Genomic DNA, 22,175 nt, shown 5'->3' with positions numbered 1-22,175 from the left:
AAACAACCAAAAAAATTAAGAGCCAGTTATATTCTAGTTTTCAAAACAAGTGAATTAAAGGCAACAATCAAAACTGAAGTCTTTAATTATATTTTTAAATAGATATGCGGAAGTTACCTGTGGTGGCCTAACCTGTAATCCCAGCACACTAGAAGCAAAGGCTAGAAGAACACACATTTAAGACCAACCTGGTCTTTATAGTGAGTTTCAGATCAGCCAGGGAATCAATTTGCATACGAAAAGTTTTTGCTTTAGGAATCAGAACCTAGAACAGGCAATCTAATGTACCTTCCCAAACCTTACTTACCTTATCTGACTTGTAGGTTTTTTTGTTTGTTTGTTTGTATAATGTACTCTTTAACTCTCTCCTACAGCTGAAGACCTATGGGATTTACCTTAACAAAATAAAGTCACGTTATACCAAGATGACAAAAGTCTTCACTCACCAAGGAAAAGTGGCTCTCTATAACAAATTGGTGCATTCAGCTGAGGTAATTTGAGATAGTTAATATATAACAATTTATTAGTAGCTGTAAAATATGAAGAATGAGCTGGGCGGTGGTGGTGCACACCTGTAATCCCAGCACTTGGGGGGCAGAGGCAGGTGGATCTCTGTGAGTTCGAGTCCAGCCTGATCTACAAAGAGCTAGTTCCAGGACAGGCACCAAAAGCTACAGAGAAACCCTATATCGGTTAAAAAAAAAAAAAAAGAAAGATAGAAAAATATGAAGAATGCTTATTAGGAGACATATAAATGAGACTTTAATAAAATCTTGTTTATAAAAAGTGAAATTCTATTAATCAAAAGCTTCAACCTTGGCATTGTAAGTCAAATGAAATATAGTTACTAATATGGGCTATGTCTTATATTGTCTTCCATATTACATTTTGAAATAAACTATTTGTCATTCTGTTTCTCCTCTAATGCATACAGCAGCGTTATCTTCCTTATATTCATAGTCAACTGCATGTGTATGTACACGTGTTCATTCTTTTCCTTTTAAAAAGGCTCTTCATAGGACTGAGAATATAATTCAGTGGTAGAACATTTGCTTAGCGTTTGTTCAATTTCCTGTTTGAGAAACAGAAGCAGTGTACTTAAGCATGTACACAAGAGCAAGCCAGCAAGGTAGCTCTACCTAATAAAATACTTTATTAGCAAGTAAGCATAGAAATGTCGCATACAGTATTTTCTTTTTTTATTTTTATGTAAATAGGGATTTTGCCATAGGTGTTGGGTTCCCTGGAACTGTAATTATAGACACTTGTGAACTGCCATGTGGGTGCTGGGAATTGAACCTGGGTCCTGTGGAAAGCAGTCAGTGCCCTTAACCACTGAGCCATGTCTCCAGCCCCCACTATCTTCTTTTTTTTTTTTTTCTTTTTTCTTTTTTTGGTTTTTCGAGACAGGGTTTCTCTACAGCTTTTTTAGAGCCTGTCCTGGAACTAGCTCTTGTAGACCAGGCTGGCCTCGAACTCACAGAGATCTGCCTGCCTCTGCCTCCCGAGTGCTGGGATTAAAGGCGTGTGCCACCACCGGCTCCACTATCTTCTTTTACAGAAATAAAAATTTAAAAATAGTTGTCCCTGGTCCACATACAGGAATATTGCCATAATTTCAGTACCACATAGCAAGAACCTGTCTCAGCAACAGTAAAACAAACAAACAACAAAAAAGCACACTAAAAAGACTATAATTGTATTTGACCAATGTTTTCCATATATATTTAATCTATTTAAAACCTTTTTAAACAATAAATATTAATAAAGTCATGGGACACATATAGAAAAGAAATGCTACAATGAAGAGAAATATAGAATTATTTATCTATTAAAATTAAACTAAAAACATTTAAGTTTAGACTAAATGTTTTGACTTTAATTTTAAGATTTGCCTGTTCATGCTAGTGTGAAAAACAGACCTGTAATCCCATCTACTTGAAAGTCTAAGGCAGGGATATCCCAAGTTCAAGGCCAGCCTGGGCAACTTAGCAAGACCCTGTATATATGTAAAAAGTGAAAAAAATGTTTAGGAACAAAGAGCAGCAGTAGGATCATGTGACCAGCATGTTCTGTTCCTGTATTGCCAAAAAAATAAAAATAAACTTTGCCATTCATAATCATGACATTAATTGAACTATTATAAAGTTTGGAAGTTAAACTTTATAATCTTTAATGTTTTGTATTTAGAATGAAAAGAAGAAACTTCAGATAAAAATGAATAAGATTGACAACATACTTAAGAAGCTCAATAACTGTCTCACTGAAGTAGAAATAGGTAAGTAATGTTTTCCTAGGCCTGGGGATAGAACTTAGTGGTAGAATACTTGCCTGTCATGCAGAAGGCCCTAGGTGTAACCCCTGAAACTACATAAAGTTAAAGGATAATTTTCTGTAAATGCTTCTATAAGGTATAAAATTTGGTATTATTATGATAGTTTAGCAGCTTTAGTTCTTAAGTAGAAGCAAACTAAAACCCATTTTTGGGCTAATGAGATGGCTCGGTGCATAAATGTGCTTACCACCAAGCCTGTTGACCTGAGTTTGGTCTCCGGGGACCCACGTGGTGGAAGAAGAGAACCGATTCTCACAAGTTTTCCTCTGACCTCCATAGGCATGCTGTAGTGCACCCCCCACATGCAAAATAAAGGTGATACATAATAATAATAAAACCTCACTTACTATAATTAATCATCTGTAACACAGTAAAGAAGAGATGCCCAAGAAATTAAGTTGTTTTTCAAAGCTCTTCATAACATACAATAATCTTATCTGTTTTTGCTTATTTTTGAGACAGAGTCTTTCTGTGTTGCCCAGGCTGTCCTAGAATTCACCTAAGGTACTCTTGTGATCCTTCTTTCTTGCCTCCTGAGTGCTGGTGTTACAAGTGGGTGCCCCGTGCCTAGTATTCAGGGGGTTTTGTTTTCTAATCACACTTGTTTGTTTGTTTCTTAGTGTGTATAATTTTGAGATTCTTAATTTTTTTGAGATTTACATATTATTATTTTATATTAAATGTATGGGTGTTTTGCCTGCTTATGTGCGGTGTGCATACAGTGCCCATGGAGTCCAGAAGAGGGTGTTGGATCCTCTGAAACTGGAGTTACAGGTGGTTGTGAGCTGTAGTGTTGGTGTTAGGAATCACAAATCCTACCACCCACCTGGTCCTCTGGAAGAGAGGTCGTCATTCATTGTTCTTAACTGCTGAGCCACTTTTCCAGCCTTCATCACACTTTGGTGTGTGTTAGCGGGTGCATGTGCTGTAGAAGACATGTGGAGCTCAGAAGTGGGTGCGTGTCCCGTGGAAGACATGTGGAGGTCTGAAGGATGTGTGTACCATCGAAGACATGTGATGTCATAAAAGGGTGTTGGATTCCCTGAACTAGAGCTATAGGCAGTCATGAACCAGCTGCCCTAGGTGCCAATGGGTTAGTTAGTTTGACTAAGAGAGGACAACACAGGAGCTAAAAGGAAAACCTGGGAATGAAAAATAGAATTAGAGTCAGGTGGTGTAATGTCTCAGAGGTTAAGTAAGATAAATGTTTTTTGTTCGTTTGCTTTTTGATTTTTTTGAGGCAGGGTTTCTCTGTAGCTTTGGAGCCCGTCCTGGAACTAGCTAGCTCTTGTAGACCAGGCTGGCCTTGAACTCACAGAGATCCGCCTGCCTCTGCCTCCCAAGTGCTGGGATTAAAGGCGTGCGCCACTACTATCTGAGTAAGATAAATGTTTTAGGAAAAAAAATTAGCAATGTCAAACAAAGAAACTGGAATTAAAGCTATGTATGGCAGCCACAGGCACATGCATATCCACATAGACAATTGCACAAATGTGCATACCTGTTTCTACACACACACAGACATACACACAAAATAGGAATAAATCTTTAAAAAAAAAACTGTAAGTTCCATGGAGACAAAATTAGCATGTTTTTCTCCGTGTACGTTAAGTCCCTAGCTTTATGGATTGCACAGTAAAAGTTTCTAATACATGTGACCTGTATTTTTGTGAAAATGAGTACATGAATATCATAGTTTTAAAATAACTTACCTCTGTTTAGTTGCTTTACTCTCTACTTCACAATAAAAGAAATAGAGACCTTCAGACTAGAACTTCCAAACTTTCTAATATCAAAAAGACCTTTAGTCTGTTTATTCATTCATTCATTCTTTCATCCTTCTTTTCCCTAAGGCCAATCTTTCCATCTAAGCTGATTTTGCCAGATGTGATAGTGCATACCCTGTAATGCCAGCACTTAAGAGACTTAGGCAGAAGAATTACTAATGAGGTCAGCCTGAGCTACATAGTTAGTACTAGGCTAGCCAGCAAATAAACTTGATTTCTATTATGTCTTTTCAGGAATCGTATGTTATTAATTTCTTCTTTTATCATATATTTAATGTCTCGATTTCCATTGAATTTGTTTACATATCTGCCATCCTTAATACAGGACTATGAATGTAGTTTAGTTGGTACACAGAACCCTGTGTTCTATCCTCAACACCATCCCATGTATTCAGGTATAAATGTACATGCATGCCTATGAATCCAGCACTCTGAAGGTTGAGGCAGAAATAACAGAAGTTCAAGGTCATTCTCAGTTATATACGAAGTTCAAGGCCACCCTGAGGTATTTGAGACCCTGTCTCAAAAGAAAAGGAAAAAAAGTGATTGGGTTTGGGTGACTCAACACCTGTAATCCCCAGCATTTGAGAGGTCAAGGCAGGAGGAAGACTGACTTGACAGATTCAAGGCTGGCATGGTTTACATTGTTGAGTTCCAGGCTAGCCCCAATAGTATGAGATCCTTCAAAAAAGGGGAGAGGGGGGGCTAGAGAGATAACTCAAGAGTTAGGGGCCCTGGCAGTGAAGCCTTTAATCCCAGCACTTGAGAGGCAGATGGATTTCTATGAGTTCGAGGCCAGCCTGATCTACAGAGCGAGTTCCAAGACAGCCACAGCTACACAGAGAACCTCTGTCTTGAAAATCACAAAAACAAACAAACAAATAGAAGATAAACCCAACAGTTGTGGTTGTTAGGAAGCACTAAATGTCTTCCCTTTTCTGCTTTCCTTACTCTTTAGCAAATTTGCTTAATTGTACCTTTTATGTTCTGATTGTGTGGCACTCAGTAATAGAAACATGATTTGTGTCCTTGTGGAATTGGGTTTTCTTGTTGTTTGTTTGTTTGTTTGTTTGTTTTTCTCAGACAGGATATCATGTAGTACAGAATAACTTCTAAATAAGTAGTTGAGAATGGCCTTAAACTCCTGATCCTCTTTCACCTCTTCAGTACAGGGACTGAGTACATGTACTACCATGCTCAACTCCTTATGGAATTTTTAATTTCGAAGCAATTATAGACACTAAACAAATAAACTTGTTGTTTTATTACATACTTGGCATCTCAGCCTGTAGGAGATGGAGTCAGGATGGTTAGGAGTTTGAGGCTAGCTATGTTAAATAAGAAAATAAAACTTTGCTTAAGAAAATAAAACACTCCCCCAAAATTAATTTTATAGTAAATAAAGGTGTTGTGATACTTCAATAAAAATCTGACCTAAGATTAAGAGGTCAAAGCAGCCTTCCCTGTACAGACTTAAGTTTTCAGCTAAAATCTGAAAAATGAGTAGTAATATAAAAAGTAAAAAAGAAGAGGAGCCAGGCATGGATCACACCTCTAATCCCTTACTTGAAAAGACAGAAGGATTGCTGTGATCCAGCCTAAGCTACAGAGTGAAACCCTTTCTTTAAAACACATACTCATGCCAGGCATGGTGCGTGCCTGTAATCCCAGTAATAAGGGGTCAGAGGCAGACTGATCTCTTTGAGTTATAGGTCAGCCTGGTCTACAGAGCGAGGACAGCCAGAGCTACACAGAGAAACCCTACCTCAAAAAACCAAAAAGACTAAAACTAAGCAGAAAGAGAGAGAGAACACAGCAGACTATTCAGAATTAATATATGCAGAAAACTCTTTATGTGAGAAATAAACCAACTACATGGGTTTGAAGATAGAGCCAGATTAGAATAGAGAACAAAAGGGAATGTGATCTAAAATAAAGCTAGATTTGTTATTAGGGCTAGACATAAGACAGCCTCATAAGGAGTTCTAAATACTTTCATGAACAGTCAATCAGCCTTGTGTATATTAAGCACTTAAGGTGGTATAGGGGTTTGAATAAATGAAAAATAAATGCCAGCTGTTTGTCTGTAATCTCAAGTACTAATAATGACATCCAAGCCAGTCTGAGCTATATAGTGAAACCCTATCTCAAGAAAAAATGGGGAGGAGGGTAATTGTTAGAGGAGGAGGTAGGATTTAAGCTTGGAGTAGGCACAGACACATGCCTTTAATCCCAGGATTTAGAAGGTACAGGAGGATCAAGGATCATCATCATCTTACTCAGTGAGACCAGCCTGGGCTACAGGAAACCTGTTTTAAAAACAATTATTTTTAAATGCTAACTTCAGACAAACTTGTTTTCCTAACTACTTGGGAGACTTTGGCAGGAAGATTACAAGTTTATGGCTGGCCTAAGAAATATCTGCAAAACCATTCTCAAAAGTATTAGAGAAGAGCCAGAAATATTTGCTGCATAAGCTTACTGACCTGAGTTCTAATTTATGGAACTTATGATGGGAGGAAAGAACTGACTCCCAAAGTTGTCTTCTGATCTCCAAGTGCTTGTGCTTACACACACACACAATTAATAATAAGAGAATTTTTTTTTATACAAATCACTGTCATTAGCTCAGAGTTCACTTATCTGCTACCAGAAGTCTACAAAAGTATAATTCAGGGCTTTATTGGCAGAGGATGATGAGTATTTGTAAATATTTCCAATACTTCGTTTTGAGCGAGCTGTTCTTTTTTTCTCCAATATTTAATGAATTACTTTTGACTTGAGTTTCTCTAATGCTTGATGTTTTACTTTAGAAACTAGGAAATTGGAGAGTGAAGAGAAAGATGACCCTATGGAAGAATGGGATTCTGAAATGAAATATGCAGAAAAAGGTAACTGATAAGGAGATCAGTCCAGCAGGGTTTGCTTGTGCATACTTTTATCCCAGCAGTCCAGGAGACTGTCTCAACAAAGAAAGATAAGTCCAACAAGGAAAACAATTTTGTGTTCATTTATATGTAAATGAGATTAGGTCAGAATTTCCTGTAAACTAAATGATTTTTGTGGCAACTTTCTTCTGGTGTCCTTTTTATGCTTGTTCTGTTTTGTTTCACAGAACTGGAACAGTTGAAAACTGAAGAGGAGGAGCTCCAAAGGTCAGCTGACAATTCAATGTTAAAAAATTATTAAATTCCCAGATGTAGTGAATCATGATTTAATCTCTATGCATTTTAGGCCTGCCTGGTCTACATGAGGAGCTTCAGGCTATCCCTAGCCAAGGCTACATAGAGATCCTATCTCACATACACACACACACACATAGACAGACACAAAAGTGTAATGAAAGTAAATTAAAAATGCATTCTAAGAGGATGGGAAGATGACTGCTCTTCCAGAGGACCCCGGTTGCATTCTCATCATCCACATGGCGTCTGACAACTGTAACTCCAGTTCCAGTGGTTCTGATGTCTTCTTCTGGTCTCCTTGGGCTCCTGCACACATGTAATGAATGGTACATATAAACTCACGTAGGTACATACATGTACACTTAAAAAATAATAAATCTTTTAAAAATGTTGAAGAAAAAGGCTTTCAGACTGGAGAGATGTCTCAACAGCTAAGAGCTCTGCCTGCCCTTCTAAAGGACCTGGGTTCAATTCTCAGGATTCACATGGCAGTTCACAACTACAGGCAAAACCCCAATATACATAAAAAATTAAATAAAAATCTTTTTTTTTTTTTTTTTTTGGTTTTTCGAGACAGGGTTTTCCTGTAGTTTCTAGAGCCTGTCCTGGAACTAGCTCTTGTAGACCAGGCTGGCCTCGAACTCAGAGATTCGCCTGTCTCTGCCTCCCGAGTGCTGGGATTAAAGGCGTGTGCCACCACCGCCCGGCAATAAAAATCTTTTTTAAAAAAATGAAAAGACTTTCAAAATTGTCAAATACAGGGGCTGGAGAGATGGCTCAGTGGTAAAGAGCATTGCCTGCTCTTCCAAAAGTTCTGAGTTCAATTCCCAGCAACCACATGGTGGCTCACAACCATCTGTAATGAGGTCTGGTGCTCTCTTCTGGCCTGCAGACATACACACAGACAGAATATTGTATACATAATAAATAAATAAATAAATAAATATTTTAAAGATTTGTCAAATACATTTAGTTCTAACAAAATCAAATACTTGCAGAATAGTTTCCTGTGTTTTAAGATGAACATCCTTATCTACATATCGCATTTATTTTTATAATAAAAGTAAAATTTTAAGAGTTCGAGGCCAACCTGGTCTACAAAATCTAGTTCCAGGACAGGCTCCAAAGCTACAAAGAAATCCTGTCTCAAAAAACCAAAAATAGGGGCTTGAGAGATGGCTCAGAGGTTAAGAGCATTGCCTGCTCTTCCAAAGGTCCTGAGTTCAATTCGCAGCAACCACATGGTGGCTCACAACCATCTGTAATGGGGTCTGGTGCCCTCTTCTGGCCTGCTGGCAGACACACAGACAGAATAATGCATACAAAATAAATAAATAAATAAATAATTTAAAAAACCAAAAATAAAATAAAATTTTAATAATTATATTTTAAGAACATAGAATCCCAAAGATACCTTCTTGCATTTAAAATCTAGAAATAATGATATATACTTTTTCTGAAAAGACCTATATTTTTTAAAAAATTCTTTTTGGCAACTACCTAACTTATAACCTCTCTTCATAAATCATATAGTATATAGTTTATGTATATGTTTTGTGCGTGTGTGCATGTGTACCTACATGTATGTGGAAGTCAAAGGATAACATCAGATATCTCTGCCTCTCTCCACCTTAATTTTGTTTGTTAAGATTGGGTCTCACTATGTATCCCCTGGCCAACTTGGAACTTACTAGATGAGACAGGCTTTCAACCGATAAAGATTTGCTTGCCTCTGACATCTGAATGCTAGGATCAAAGGTGTGCACCACCTTAACCAGCCTCTCTCTACCTAAGCCTTTAAGACAACGTCTCTCATTGAGCCCAGAACTCAGCAAGCACCAGGATCGGCCATTCTCTGAGCCCCCAACACTAAGGATACAGACATACACAAACTTGCTTGGCGTTCATTGGGTGCCAGGGGTCCAAACTTGGGTCTTTATGCTTACACAAGGAAACTTTTGTGATTAATTGAGTCATCTCCCATCCCCATAAGGTTTTGCTACTATTCTAAACTCACTAACAAATACTTTGTTTTTCTGTGAACACCTGATTTTATTTGCAGAAAGTTCTTAGAAGTAGAGACACAGAAAATGCAGACTCTTGCTCAGATAGAGTTTATAAAAGAACAAACAAAGAAAACCGAAGAATTACTAGATCAACCGAGGTAAGAAAAACCAAGTGTCATTCAATTTCTGTTCTATTCTGTGCCTTATATGCTGCTACAGATTTTTGGAGGGCTTTTCATGTTTTGACTTGGGTTTTCCCTATGTTATCTAGGCTGGCCTAGAATTTCTGGGTCTGAGCAATCATTGTGCCTCAGTTTCTCAAGAACACACACACTCTAACATAACAGCACCCAAAAATTGCTGAGGACTTTAAAAACCTTTCACAGTGGTTCTCAAACCTTCCTAATGCTGTGACCCCTTTAATACAGTTCCTCATGTTGTGGTGACCCACAACCATAAAATTATTTTATTGTTACTTACTTTATAACTGTAATTTTGCTACTGTTATGAATCAAAATGTAAATATCTGTGTTTTCTGATGGTTTTAGGTAACCCCTGTGAAAGGGCTGTTAACCCCAAAGGTTGAGAACCATGGACCTAAAGTATAGTGTAGCCTTTAAAAAAAGTCAGTGGGGCTGGAGAGATGGCTCAGTGGTTAAGAGCATTGCCTGCTCTTCCAAAGGTTCTGAGTTCAATTCCCGGCAACCACATGGTGACTCACAACCATCTGTAATGAGGTCTGGTGCCCTCTTCTGGCCTGCAGACATACACACAAACAGAATATTGTATACATAATAAATAAATATTTAAAAAAAGTCGTGTAATTCAGAACTGGAGTAAAAACTTTTAGAGCCATGTATTGAGTTTAAAATATCTTGCTGGGCGGTGGTGGCGCACACCTTTAATCCCAGCACTCGGGAGGCAGAGGCAGGCTGATCTCTGTGAGTTTGAGGCCAGCCTGGTCTACAAGAGCTAGTTCTAGGACAGGCTCCAAAAGCTACAGAGAAACCTTGTCTTGAAAAACCAAAAACAAAACAAAGTCTTTAAATACTTTCTGAGACTGGAGAGCTAGTTTGATTGTCAAGAGCAGTGGTTTTGTTCAAGACCTAGTTCATTTCCAGTGCTCACATGATAGTTCCCAGCTGTCTATAACTCCAGCCCCACGGTATCCAATGTCCTCTGACCTCAGCAGTCTCCTGAATGCTTGTGATACTCATACATACACTCAGACACACACACACACACACACACACACACACACACTAAAAACAGGAATATTTTTAAAACTACATCTTTAGATCCAAGCAATGGTGGCACATGCGTTTAATCCCAGTACTGGCAGACAGAGGTAAGCAAATCCATAGAATTATCTATGCATTCAAAGCTAGCCTGGTTTACAAAGTTAGTTTCAGGACAGCCAAGGCTCTTATATAGAGAAACCCTGTATCAAAAATCAGAAAAAAAAAACCCAAAACTTTAATTCATTTATCAAATAGACCTTCCCTAATATATAACTCAAGATTGAGTTCTGATTTCTTTCAAATACATCAGATTGAGTCAAGTATGATTGAATATACCTGTAATCCCAGCTCTTGGGAGGCAAAGTACTACTATATGTTCTTGATCAGCCACATGTACATAGCATGTGCTAGACCAACAAAGTATGAGATTATACAATCAGCCGCATGGTGATGACACACACCTTTAATCTCAGCACTCCAGAGGCAGAGGCAGGTCTCTGTGAGTTCCAGGCCAGCCTTGTCTACAGCGCAAGTTCCAGAACTGTCTCCATAGCTACTGAGAAACCCTGTCTTGAAAAAAACAACCAACCAAAAAGATTGTATAATCATATTTCTTTCTTTTTTTTTCCAAGACAGGGTTTCTTTGTAGCTTTGGGGCCTGTCTTAGATCTAGCTCTTGTAGACCAGGCTGGCCTCAAACTCACAGAATCTGTGCCTCTGCCTCCCGAGTGTTTGGATTAAAGGCGTGTACCACCACCGCCCAGCAATCATATTATTTTTTTGAGGGTTTTGTTTTATGTTATTTTTTCCTCAAAAGTTCTTCATTGGTGATTAGTCTCCATATGTATATATGGGATGTTACACAAATTTTTGTATTATCTTTGCACAAGGGTCACACCAATCTTCTCTATATTCTTGTTTTAGTATGTGTGTTGCCAAAGTAATTACTTCTTTTGTATCTTGAGACATCTCATTGTATCAGCCTCCCTAGGGCTAGAATTGAAAATGTGCAAACCACCTCCACCTGGCCATTCAGATTATTTAAATTGAAATATTTTTTCCCAATACAGTGAGGAACAAAAACAGTAGCTACCATCGGTACTATTTGAATTGTATCAGAAATTCTTCATTTGGGCTAGTAATTTCCTGGATTGATCCCCAGCACAGGAAAGGATACACTCACTTGTTTTATCTTGTTTAACCTTCTTTAGTTTGTCTGAGTGGGATGTCATTGAGTGGAGTGATGATCAAGCTGTATTTACCTTTGTTTATGACACAATAGAACTTACCATCACCTTTGGAGAACCAGTAGGTAAGTAGCAAAACTAAAATAATCCTCTTCAGAGAAATGAATGGCTGCACTCACTAAAGATAAAAATGTGTATTTGGGGCTGGAAAGAAGGTTCAGTGGTTAAGAGCACTGACTGCTCTTCCAGAGATCCTAAGTTCAATTCTCAGCAACGACATGGTGGCTCACAAGCATATACAGTGAGATCTGGTGCCATATTCTAGCTTTCTGGGACACATTGCAGGCAGAACACTGTATACATAATAAATTTTAAAAAAACTTGTATTTAATTATAATAATAACTAACAAAATGGTGATGATACTGCTGAGAATCTTAGGAAGGTCAGTTACTTTAGTGATAATAGTTTGGGGAAGTTTGCTAGACAGGGACTACTTGCCAAATTTATGCTCTACTGCTATCCCAGGATCATCTGCTATGTGGGAAGACCCTATCTCAGAAGGCAAAAACAATAAGAATAAAAATACAGCTGGTGTTGAGTTCTTTTAGATGATAAAATTCTCCCTATCCAACTCATGTTCTTTCTCTCCCCACTTTGTGCGTGTGTGTTAAAAATTACTGTTGTTCTTAAATGATTTGATATTTGTGTTTAATAGTGAAGTCCTTGCCTAGGGATATAGCTCAGTGGTAAAGCACTTGCCCTGGTGTACTCAAGGCCTTGGGTTCCATCTTGAGCATTGTGTGGAGGAGGAGTTAAAAAAGTAATCCTCTTAAAAGTTCTCTGTATAAGCAAGGCAGTAGTGGCAAATGCTTTCAGTCCCAGTACTTGAGAGGCAGAGACAGGTGGAATTTTGTGAACTTGAGGCCAGCCTGATCAGACAGCCAAGGCTACAACAGAGAAACGTGGTCTCAAAACAAAACAAAAAAACCAGAAAGAAAGAAAAAGAAAAGAATAAAAAGTTCTCTGTAGACAGATAAACCAATAAGAGTACCTAGAAATCTCTAGGGGTTGTGGTGTTTTTGTCTGTTTGTTTGTTTTGAAAATGTTGAGACAAACTCTCCGTGTAGCCCTGGCTATGCTGGAACTCACCATGTAGACCAGGCCACCTTAAACTCAGAAATTCACTTGACTCTGCCTCTTGAGTGCTGGGATTAAAGACATGTGGCACCATGCCTAGCATATAAATTGGTTTTGATATACCCAAGTTTGAAGGCATTTCCAGGAGAGCCAGAGGTACATAGAGAGAACCTGTCCCCAAAAATGAAGAAACAAACAAACAAAATGAAGATATACCCTAGTCTAAAGTTTCTTTATAAAGGAAAAAAATCTTTAAAAATATAAATATAGCTAAGTTCTGCAGTTTAATTTCTTTCTAAGGCCTACTAATTGATGTCATTGAACAGGGAGCCTTTACCATATAGAAAATAATATGACTGAAAGATAAGCTTTCAATTGCCTATAAGAATCTTGCTACCTCAGAAGAATCAATTTCTAAAGTAGAAAAAAGGAAATATTTGTAATTGGGGGTATAGCTCAGTGCCTAGCATTCATGTAAACCCTGGGTTCAGTCTCCAGCACTGCATATAAGGAATGATACTAAGTGCCTATAGTTAGAAATGAAGAAAGAAAAAGAAAATTGATAATCCAGGGCTATACTCAACTTACATAGGCTTTGAAGACAACATAGGCTATGTAAGATTCCTATGAAATTATAGAGGGAAAAAAAAATCTTTTTCTGATTCTCCTTAGTTGGTCTCCCTTTCTTGGACAAGCCTTACAGGAAGATTGATGAGCTCAATTTTCAGTCTATGTTAGATGGTAAGTTCAAAATATTTAAGCCTCCAAATTTTGTTAGTAACTTATAGGTATAATAATTTGTTCTTAAAGTGTGTTTTAGACATAAAATTGCTTGTATAGTTTGCTAATTATTCAGTATATTTTAAAAGACATCATTATATTACTACTAGATATTGAACATTGATTAATAATAGGTATTTCTATATTTAAAATTAACACTATGAGTATTTAATCTATACCAAGCACATGTATTACTTGTATCAGAGCTATAACTAGATATTATTTTCTGTTTATCAGTTAGGAAACTACAGATCAGAAAAATTAAGTGTTGTGCTTACAATTACTTAGATAGTAAAGAAAACCTAGATTTGAACACAGAAATATGTTCTATTTAAATTCATGCTTTTCACCAAGCACTGGTCTATAAGTTTAAGCTTAAAGCTTTATAAACTCTCTTATGTACCTGAATATTTTTTTCTTTTTTCTTTTTTTTGGTTTTTCGAGACAGGGTTTCTCTGTAGCTTTTTTAAAGCCTGTCCTGGAACTAGCTCTTATAGACCAGGCTGGCCTCGAACTCACAGAGATCCGCTTGCCTCTGCCTCCCGAGTGCTGGGATTAAAGGCGTGCGCCACCACCGCCCGGCTTGTACCTGAATATTTTATTCACTTGTTTGAAAATAAAAAATAACTGGGTGGTGGTGGCTCTTTCCTTTAATCCCAGCACTTGGAAGGCAGAGATAGGCAGAGTTTAAGGACAGCCTGACCTACAAAGCAAGCTTCAGAGAGGGCTACACAGAGAGACCCTGTCTTGATTTTTTAAAAGGAAGAAAAAAGAAAAAAAATACTTGTGCACTTAGTAGTTTGAAAATATTTCTAGTTTGATACTTAACCTTATTAAAATGCATAAATAATACCCTTATTTTTTTATTCTTTTCCTTCTTCAGAACATAAAGCTCCTCCTTCCTCCCTTTTAGTTCATAAGCTAATTTTTCAGTACATTGAGGAACAGGAGTCCTGGAAGAAGAAAATGCACAACACAACATCAGGTACCCCAGGTAAAGTCTGATGAACACAACTCTTATACTATTTGTCCCAAACAGCAGAACTGAAATTATCATAGCATCCTGAAATTATATTTGGTTGTTCAATATTTTGGGGATTATTAAACACTGAAAAGTTGTTTGCTTTTTTATTTTTGTTTGTTTATTTGAGGTAGGGTTTTGCTGTGTGTCCTAGAACTTGCTGGCCTCGAATTCAAAGATCTGTCTGCCTCTACTGGAATTAAAGTCATGTGCCATCATGCCCCAACAGTTTTCTTTTTGTAATTAAGACTTTTGGTTCACATTCAAAATAGTGTGGGTGGTGTTGTTAGTTGGTTTTGTTTTGAGACAGGCTCTTAGTAGCTTATTCTGACGTATATAGCCAAGGATGACCATGATTTGGTTTTTTGAGACAGGGTTTCTCTATAGCTTTGGAGCCTGTTCTGGAACTAGCTCTTGTAGACCAGGCTGGCCTCGAAATCACAGAGATATGCCTGCCTCTGCCTCCTGAGTACTGGAAGGCGTGTGCCACCACCACCCAACTGACCATGAACTTTTTTGGGGGGGGTGTTGGTTGTTTTTCTTTTGTGTTTGTTTTTGTTTTCGAGACAGGGTTTCTCTGTAGCTTTGGAGCCTGTCCTGGAACTAGTTCTTGTAGACCATGCTGGCTCAAGACCATGAACTTTTGATCTACGTACCTACCTACCTACCTACCTGTCTTCACTGCCCAAAGTGCTGGGATTATGGACATGCACTACCATGCATCATTTATATAGTTCTGGGAATCAAACCCAAGGCTTTATGCATGCTAGGCCCAGAGTCTCTCTTCCTATTTATTTATTTATTTATTTATTTATTTATTATTTTTTTATTCATTCATTCATTCCAGACAGGGTTTCTTTTTGTAAACTTGCCTATCTTGGAACTCACTCTGTAGCCCAGGTTGGCCTCAAACTCAGAGATTCGCCTGCCTCTGTCTCCCCAGTGCTGGGATTATAGGCATGCGCCACCATCACCTGGTTTGATTTATTTTATATTTCAGTTACATAGATATTTTGCGTACATATATATCTGTGAGTGCATGTGTGCATTGCATGACGAGGCCAGAAGAAGGCATCAGATTCTCTTCAAACTGGAGTTACAGACGATTGTTGGCCATCTTGTGGATGCTAGGTCCTCTAAAAATCTTCACACTGAGCCACCTTTCCAGCTGCTAGGCCTTAACTCCTAACTGAGCTGTATCTCTAAACCTCAAAATAATGTGTTCAGTATATTTGCATACACACCCACACAAAGTCATTGTTTTGTTTTGTTTTGTTTTTTCCTAGATGCTTCAAGAACTCTCACTAGTAGTAAACCATTGCAGACTTCTTGGAGAAGAGATTGAATTTTTAAAGAGATGGGGGCCAAATTATAGCCTAATGGATATAAATGTGAATAATATTGAGTGAGTATATTCAGTTCCCTGTAGCTGTTAAAATAATGTATTATAAGTTGAGTGGTTTATATAGTAGAAAGTTAACTGATTTAATGTTCTGGAGGCTAGAAGTTTGGGGTCATTGTTGATACCGTCTAAGGACTGTGAACAACTCTTCCATGCCTTTTTCCTAACTTCTGATAGTTTACTGGCAGTTTGGGGAATCTAAATGCATAACTTTGATATCTATCTTCATTCTCACATGGTATTCTTTGATTATGTCTATATCTAATTTTTTTTTCTCTTTTGTATATAGTATATATACATGTCTGCCTGCAGGCCATAAGTGTGCACCAGATCTCATTATGGATGGTTGTGAGCTACCATGTGGTTGCTGGGAACTGAACTCAGGACCTCTGGAAGAACAGCCAGTGTTCTTACCTGCTGAGCTATCTCTCCAGCCCTATATCTAAATTTTCTTTTTAATAAGAGTACCAGTCATACCAGACAAAGGACCTCATCTTATCTAATTAAATTAATAGTGACCCTATTTCTTTTTTTTTAAACAATTTATTTATCTGTGTTGGTGTTTGCCTACATGTGTATCTATATAAGGGTGTTAGATTCTCTGGAACTGGAATTACAGACAACTTGTCAAGAACATAATTTTTTGAGATGTTGTCCACATTGTCTAGCAATTGTCCAGTCTACCTCTGCCTTTCAAGTGCTGGAATTATAGTGGGATTATGAACCATTCCACTTGGCTTTTTTGTTTTCCTATTTTAAGTCTGTGTGTGTGTGTGTGTGTGTGTGTGTGTGTGTGTTTGTAAATGTATGTCACATGTATGAAAGGCTAGCAGAAGGCATTGAATCCCCTGGAGATGGAGTTAAAGGCATTTGTGAGCCACCTGATACAAATGCTGAGAACTGAACTCCATTCCTTTGGAAGAGCAGAAAACTTAATCACTGAGCCATCACTCTGTTCTCCCTGGAACAACTCACAAGTTTGTAACCCAAACTGACCTCAAAATATTGTCATCGTCCTGCCTTAACCTCCAGAGTGTGCCAAGAATTACCAAAAAACGAACTCTGAGTTCAGTCAGTAATGCACTTGACTTGCAAGTGTGAAGACCTGAGTTCAGATTCTCTGAATCCTTGCTTTAAAAAGTCCCCTATGAACCAGGCATAGTGGTGTGTGTCTATAATCCCAGAATTACGGAGACAGAATCAGGAGGATCTCTGAATTGAAGCTAGGCTTGTCTATATAGCAAGTTCCAGGACTGTTAGGGTTACATAAAGAGATCCTTTCTCAGGGGGGAATAAAAAGAAAGGGAAAAGGCCTAGTATCATAGCCTGCACTTGTAATCCTAGCAGTGGCAAGAGTGTAAGCATAGAGAAATGGGCCCTTGGAATTGAGAGTCAGCTGTCCTAGACTTTGTGATGACATTGAGAGACCCTAGCTCACACAAAGGTGGAAGGTGCTTGAGGATCAGTACCCAAGATGCTAACCTTCACACATACTGTGCATGTGCATAATTACACAATCACCCCCCCTCATACTCTTGATGTATTATATTGCTGTCGATTAGGAAGTAACTATTAATATCTTTTTTATAATATCTTGCTCCAGATGTTTTACGTTCTTTTCTATTTGATAAGACAAGGAGTAACAGCCACTTGTCTCATGCAAATATAAAAGAAAAATGTTTTAATCTATTTTAGTTTTATATTTTTAATTGTGTATCTTGTCTTTTATAGATTAAGACTTTTATTCTCCAGCACTGCAGCATTTGCAAAATTTGAGATAACTTTGTTTCTCTCAGCCCAGTATCCCTTCGTCCCACTGCCATTCGCCATTCATAATCACCTTGGGAACACGAGGTGAGTAAATATCCAGCCCGACAGAAATTCCAGCTTGTTTTTGTACACCTCTTATTTCATCCCAAAGGTCCTTGAAAGTGTCAGTAAATCTACTGAGAGATAAGTGTCACTTCTTTCTGACTTCCTTTTCTAGTATTTGTTCTTCTAGAGTCAGTGATCTTATTATTGTCACAGGTGGATGCTGGAGTCCAGTCCAGTCTTTTATGATGGCTTCTCCTTAAGACACGAATCAAAAAGTTAAAATTTTGAAACTGGAGAAGTAACTCAGTTTAGTAGCATGCACAGAGGTCTGATTTACATTCTCAGCACCATATAAATTGAACATAGTGGTGCTGCATACCTGTAATCCCACCCTCCTTAGAGGAAGAGGTAGCAGGATCAGAAGTTCAAGATCATCTCCATTAGACCATGATCTACTGTATAACTTTTTTGACAACACTATGGCATATTAGAATCTGTGCTCCTTAAATTCATCAGCAAATAACAACAGTTTAGAGTTTATAGCTAAAGAAATTCACCTGGGAGCTGGAGAGATGGCTCAGTGGTTAAGAGCACTGGCTGCTCTTCTAGAGGTCTTGAGTTCAATTCCCAGCAACCATATGGTGGCTCACAACCATCTGTAATGAGATCTGGTGGCATGCGGGCATACATGGAGGCAAAATGTTGTACACATAATAGATAGATAGATAGATAGATAGATAGATAGATAGATAGATAGATAGATAGATAGATAGATAGATGATAGATAGAGGGATAGAGAGATAGATAAACAAACAAATAAACAAATCAATAAATCAATCAATCTTTAAAAAAAAAAAGAAAGAAATTCACCTGGAGACCAGGGAGATAGCTCAGTTGGTAAAGAGCCTGCCACACACATCAAAGCATAGTGCAGTGGCACATATCCATATATCCAGTTTTTGGAAGGGTAGAAGCAACAGGAACCCAAGAGTAACTAGCCAGTCAGTCTAGCCAATCAGTGAAAGACCTGTCTCAAAAAATAAGTTGGAGAGCAACTAAGGAAGGCACACTGTGTCTACCTCTGGTCTATTACCCCACCCAATCTACAGGAACACTTATGTGCATGCATGCACAAACACAAAAACATGGTGGGCGTAGGGGAAACAGGAGCTAGAGAAATGGCTCAGTTATGAATGCTTGCTGTTCTTCCAGAAGTCCTGAGTTTAGTTTCCAGCACCCACAGAGAACAGCATACAACCACCTGTAACTCTAACTCCAGGGGACCCAGTGCCCTATTCCGGCCTGCTCTAGCACCTGCCCTCACATATTCCTACACACATAGATACACAGAATTAAAGATAAATCTTATTTTAAAAGCAATCGGGGAGTTTGTAGACAAAACCTTGTAGTAGAATGCTTGCTTCACATGTACAAGGGCCTGTGTTTAATCCCTAGCACTATAGACAAACAGCAACAAAAAAGCAAAAGCAACCAGGTCAAGATTCTTTATAATTATATTCAGAATTGGTTATTCAGCCTAATTTTAGAATACAGTTTCTATTAAAGTTCTGCTTGTTTCCAGAAATATCCCTTTGTGTTTCCTAGGAACTTAAGAGGTAATATTCAAGCAAATGAATAGCTCTGAAGTGGAGACAGGTGTAAGTTTTCAGGAAAACTAATCAATACCTTTTTGTCTTTTGTAGCCACGATGAAATTGCTGCAATTATATCTAAAGTGCCTTTAGAGGACAACTACCTGAAGAATGTGGTCAAACAAATTTACCAACATCTACTTAAGGACTGAAATTTTTACCATAAGACCCACGGATCACAGCTATAAACAACTAAGGAAAAATGCATTTACCCAGGCCTAGAGGTGCATTCTTGTAATTGCAGGAATCGAGTGAGATAAGATCACAAGGTCAGGGTAGCACGGGCTGTCTACGAGACGTGGTCTAAATAGACAAACAGAAAACTTAACGGATACATCAGGGTCACCGTTGCTGTTTATCCTTAATATCATATAAAACTAGCAAAGTGCCTCCTGATGATGTCATAGTTAATTTGTATCATTAGTTTTGAAATACCTAATCAAAAATGGTGAGGTCTCAAATAGCCTATATCAACTTTCTTATCCTTATACCCAAGGTTAATTAACTGGACATGTGGCAAATTTGCCCTAATCTAATACATCGACGGAGCACTTACCTTGTATAATAAAGTCCCAGAGTTAATACCACAGAAATAATTCTTTTTAAACATAGTGCTCCTTCCCTTTCTGTAAGCGCTAAGGAGTAGTTTTTACGAGGAAGTTGGACGACCAATACAAAGATTAACCACTGCCCCTATTTAGAGCTTCTGTGCATTCATGGCCTTCACCTAGCAGGTATATCTGGGGTAGAAACATCTCTCAGTTTGTTACAGAACACTGTAACAGGAGAACAACTGATCTCATGACTTCCAGACTAGTATGGTCAACAGAGTGAAATTTTCTCAATAAGAACTAAAAAAGTCTTTATCCACAAACTACTTAGCCTCTTTCCCCATTTCAGAAATGCTATTAAGAGAAAGCAGAAGCACTCAGCTATTGAAATGGTTGCCATCTTCTCTTGACAGTCTTGGTATTTTTTTCTACAGTGTCTATTAATGTATTCTTAAGTGTACTTTTTCTAGGAAAAAATCATTCATTTTGCTATATTATGTAAATATTTGAATGTTTTTGTATTTGTGATATATGATCTATGTAGTAAACAGATAATATGCCTTTGGTGTATGCTAGTTTATTTTTTATAAAGAATGCTTTATAACTAGAATTTTAATCATTTTTTATTAGTGACATTTGAAGCAGTATCATATTGCAATACTGGTTTCTCGCAATCATAAAAACTATTGCTTCCTGAAGCTACGTTTTTTTCATGTACAAAAGCAATATATCAGTTGTTTAGTAATGCATAGTATTGTCTCTGAGGTGGACAAATGTGCAAGGACTGTTCCCCAGTCCTAGTCAAGTCCTGATCATGCTAACTTCTGTTTCTCTTATATTTAATTCCAAACTATGTTTACATTTTGTTTTTATTTCTGAGCTATATATACATCAAAAGATGACAGTCTTGAGCTGGAGAGATGGCTCAGAGGTTAAGAACATTGCCTGCTCTTCCAAAGGTCCTGAGTTCAATTCCCAGCAACCACATGGTGGCTCACAACCATCTGTAATGGGGTCTGGTGCCCTCTTCTGGCCTTCAGGCATACACACAGAGAGAATATTGTATACATAATAAATAAATAAATATTTTAAAAAAAAAAAGATGACAGTCTTTTAGATTTCAAAAGTCAACACAAAACTCTTTTGACTATAAAATTGTTAGAGATCTATAATAAAACTTGTAAAGTTATCAGTATTATCTGCTTCCTATAAAATTTAATTTATCCTTCTGAATTGCAATTTTTTTCCCTAAATGTTTAGCAGGTTTTCTTACATATTTTCTAAACTTAAACTCGCTCCAAGAATGATTTGGATTATAATGGTGGTATCTAGCTTTGGAGTATGTAATTGTATTTATATAGGTATTTGTGTTTTCCTCTACTTAGAATTTTGACAATTTTTGTATTTTCTAAGTTTCTCTTTTATTCATTTTAGAGGATTTCCTTTCATTATTAAAGTACATTGAGTACTTGAACTCCTTTATAATTAGTATCTCTATTAAGAGTATTTTTGTGGTGGGGCTTGAGAGGTGGCTCAAGAGTAACAATGCTTGGTGTTTTGCAGAGTTAGTTCCCAGCACCCACTTGTGGCTCACAACTGTTCGTTACTCCAGTTCTAGGACATCCAATGCCCTCTTCTGGCCTCAATGAGCACTGGGCATGCAGAAGGCACATATATACTCATACACATAAAGTAATAATAAGTCTTTTAAAAAGGGATTTTTCAGGACTGGAGAGATGGCTCAGAGGTTAAAAGCATTGGCTACTCTTCTAGAGGACCTGAGTTCAATTCCCAGCAACCACATAGTGGCTCACAACCATCTATAATGAGATCTGGTGCCCTCTTCTGACATGTAGTCATACATGCCAACAACACATTGTATGCATAATAAATAAATAATTCTTTAAAAAAAGGATATTTTCACTGGGTATAGTGGTACACTCCTTTAATTCTTAGCACTCAGTGGACCAAGATAGATGAATCTCTGAATTTGAGAGGCCAGCCTACTCTACAGAGCCAAGTTTCAGGATAGCCAGGGAGCCAGGGATACACACAGAGAAAGCCTATCTCCAGAAA

General features: G+C 37.8%; 1 protein-coding gene across 1 annotated transcript in view; it reads left to right on the top strand.

Moving 5' to 3' along the window:
• The window catches only part of Knl1 (kinetochore scaffold 1), a 59,696-nt gene extending 39,864 nt beyond the window's left edge, over positions 1–19,832 (top strand). The window contains 12 exon segments of the mRNA XM_038331055.1: positions 375–491; positions 2,191–2,278; positions 6,936–7,013; positions 7,238–7,277; positions 9,370–9,471; positions 11,766–11,866; positions 13,552–13,620; positions 14,543–14,622; positions 14,624–14,653; positions 15,967–16,085; positions 17,814–17,936; positions 19,601–19,832. Coding sequence (XP_038186983.1) covers positions 375–491; positions 2,191–2,278; positions 6,936–7,013; positions 7,238–7,277; positions 9,370–9,471; positions 11,766–11,866; positions 13,552–13,620; positions 14,543–14,622; positions 14,624–14,653; positions 15,967–16,085; positions 17,814–17,936; positions 19,601–19,700 — 1,047 coding nt within the window. The 3' untranslated portion in view covers positions 19,701–19,832.
• The last annotated feature ends 2,343 nt before the right edge of the window (positions 19,833–22,175 follow it).

Source organism: Arvicola amphibius, chromosome 5 (genome assembly GCF_903992535.2).
Source record: "Arvicola amphibius chromosome 5, mArvAmp1.2, whole genome shotgun sequence".
Lineage (NCBI taxonomy): Eukaryota > Metazoa > Chordata > Mammalia > Rodentia > Cricetidae > Arvicola > Arvicola amphibius.
This window is presented reverse-complemented; position numbering and strand designations above follow the sequence as displayed.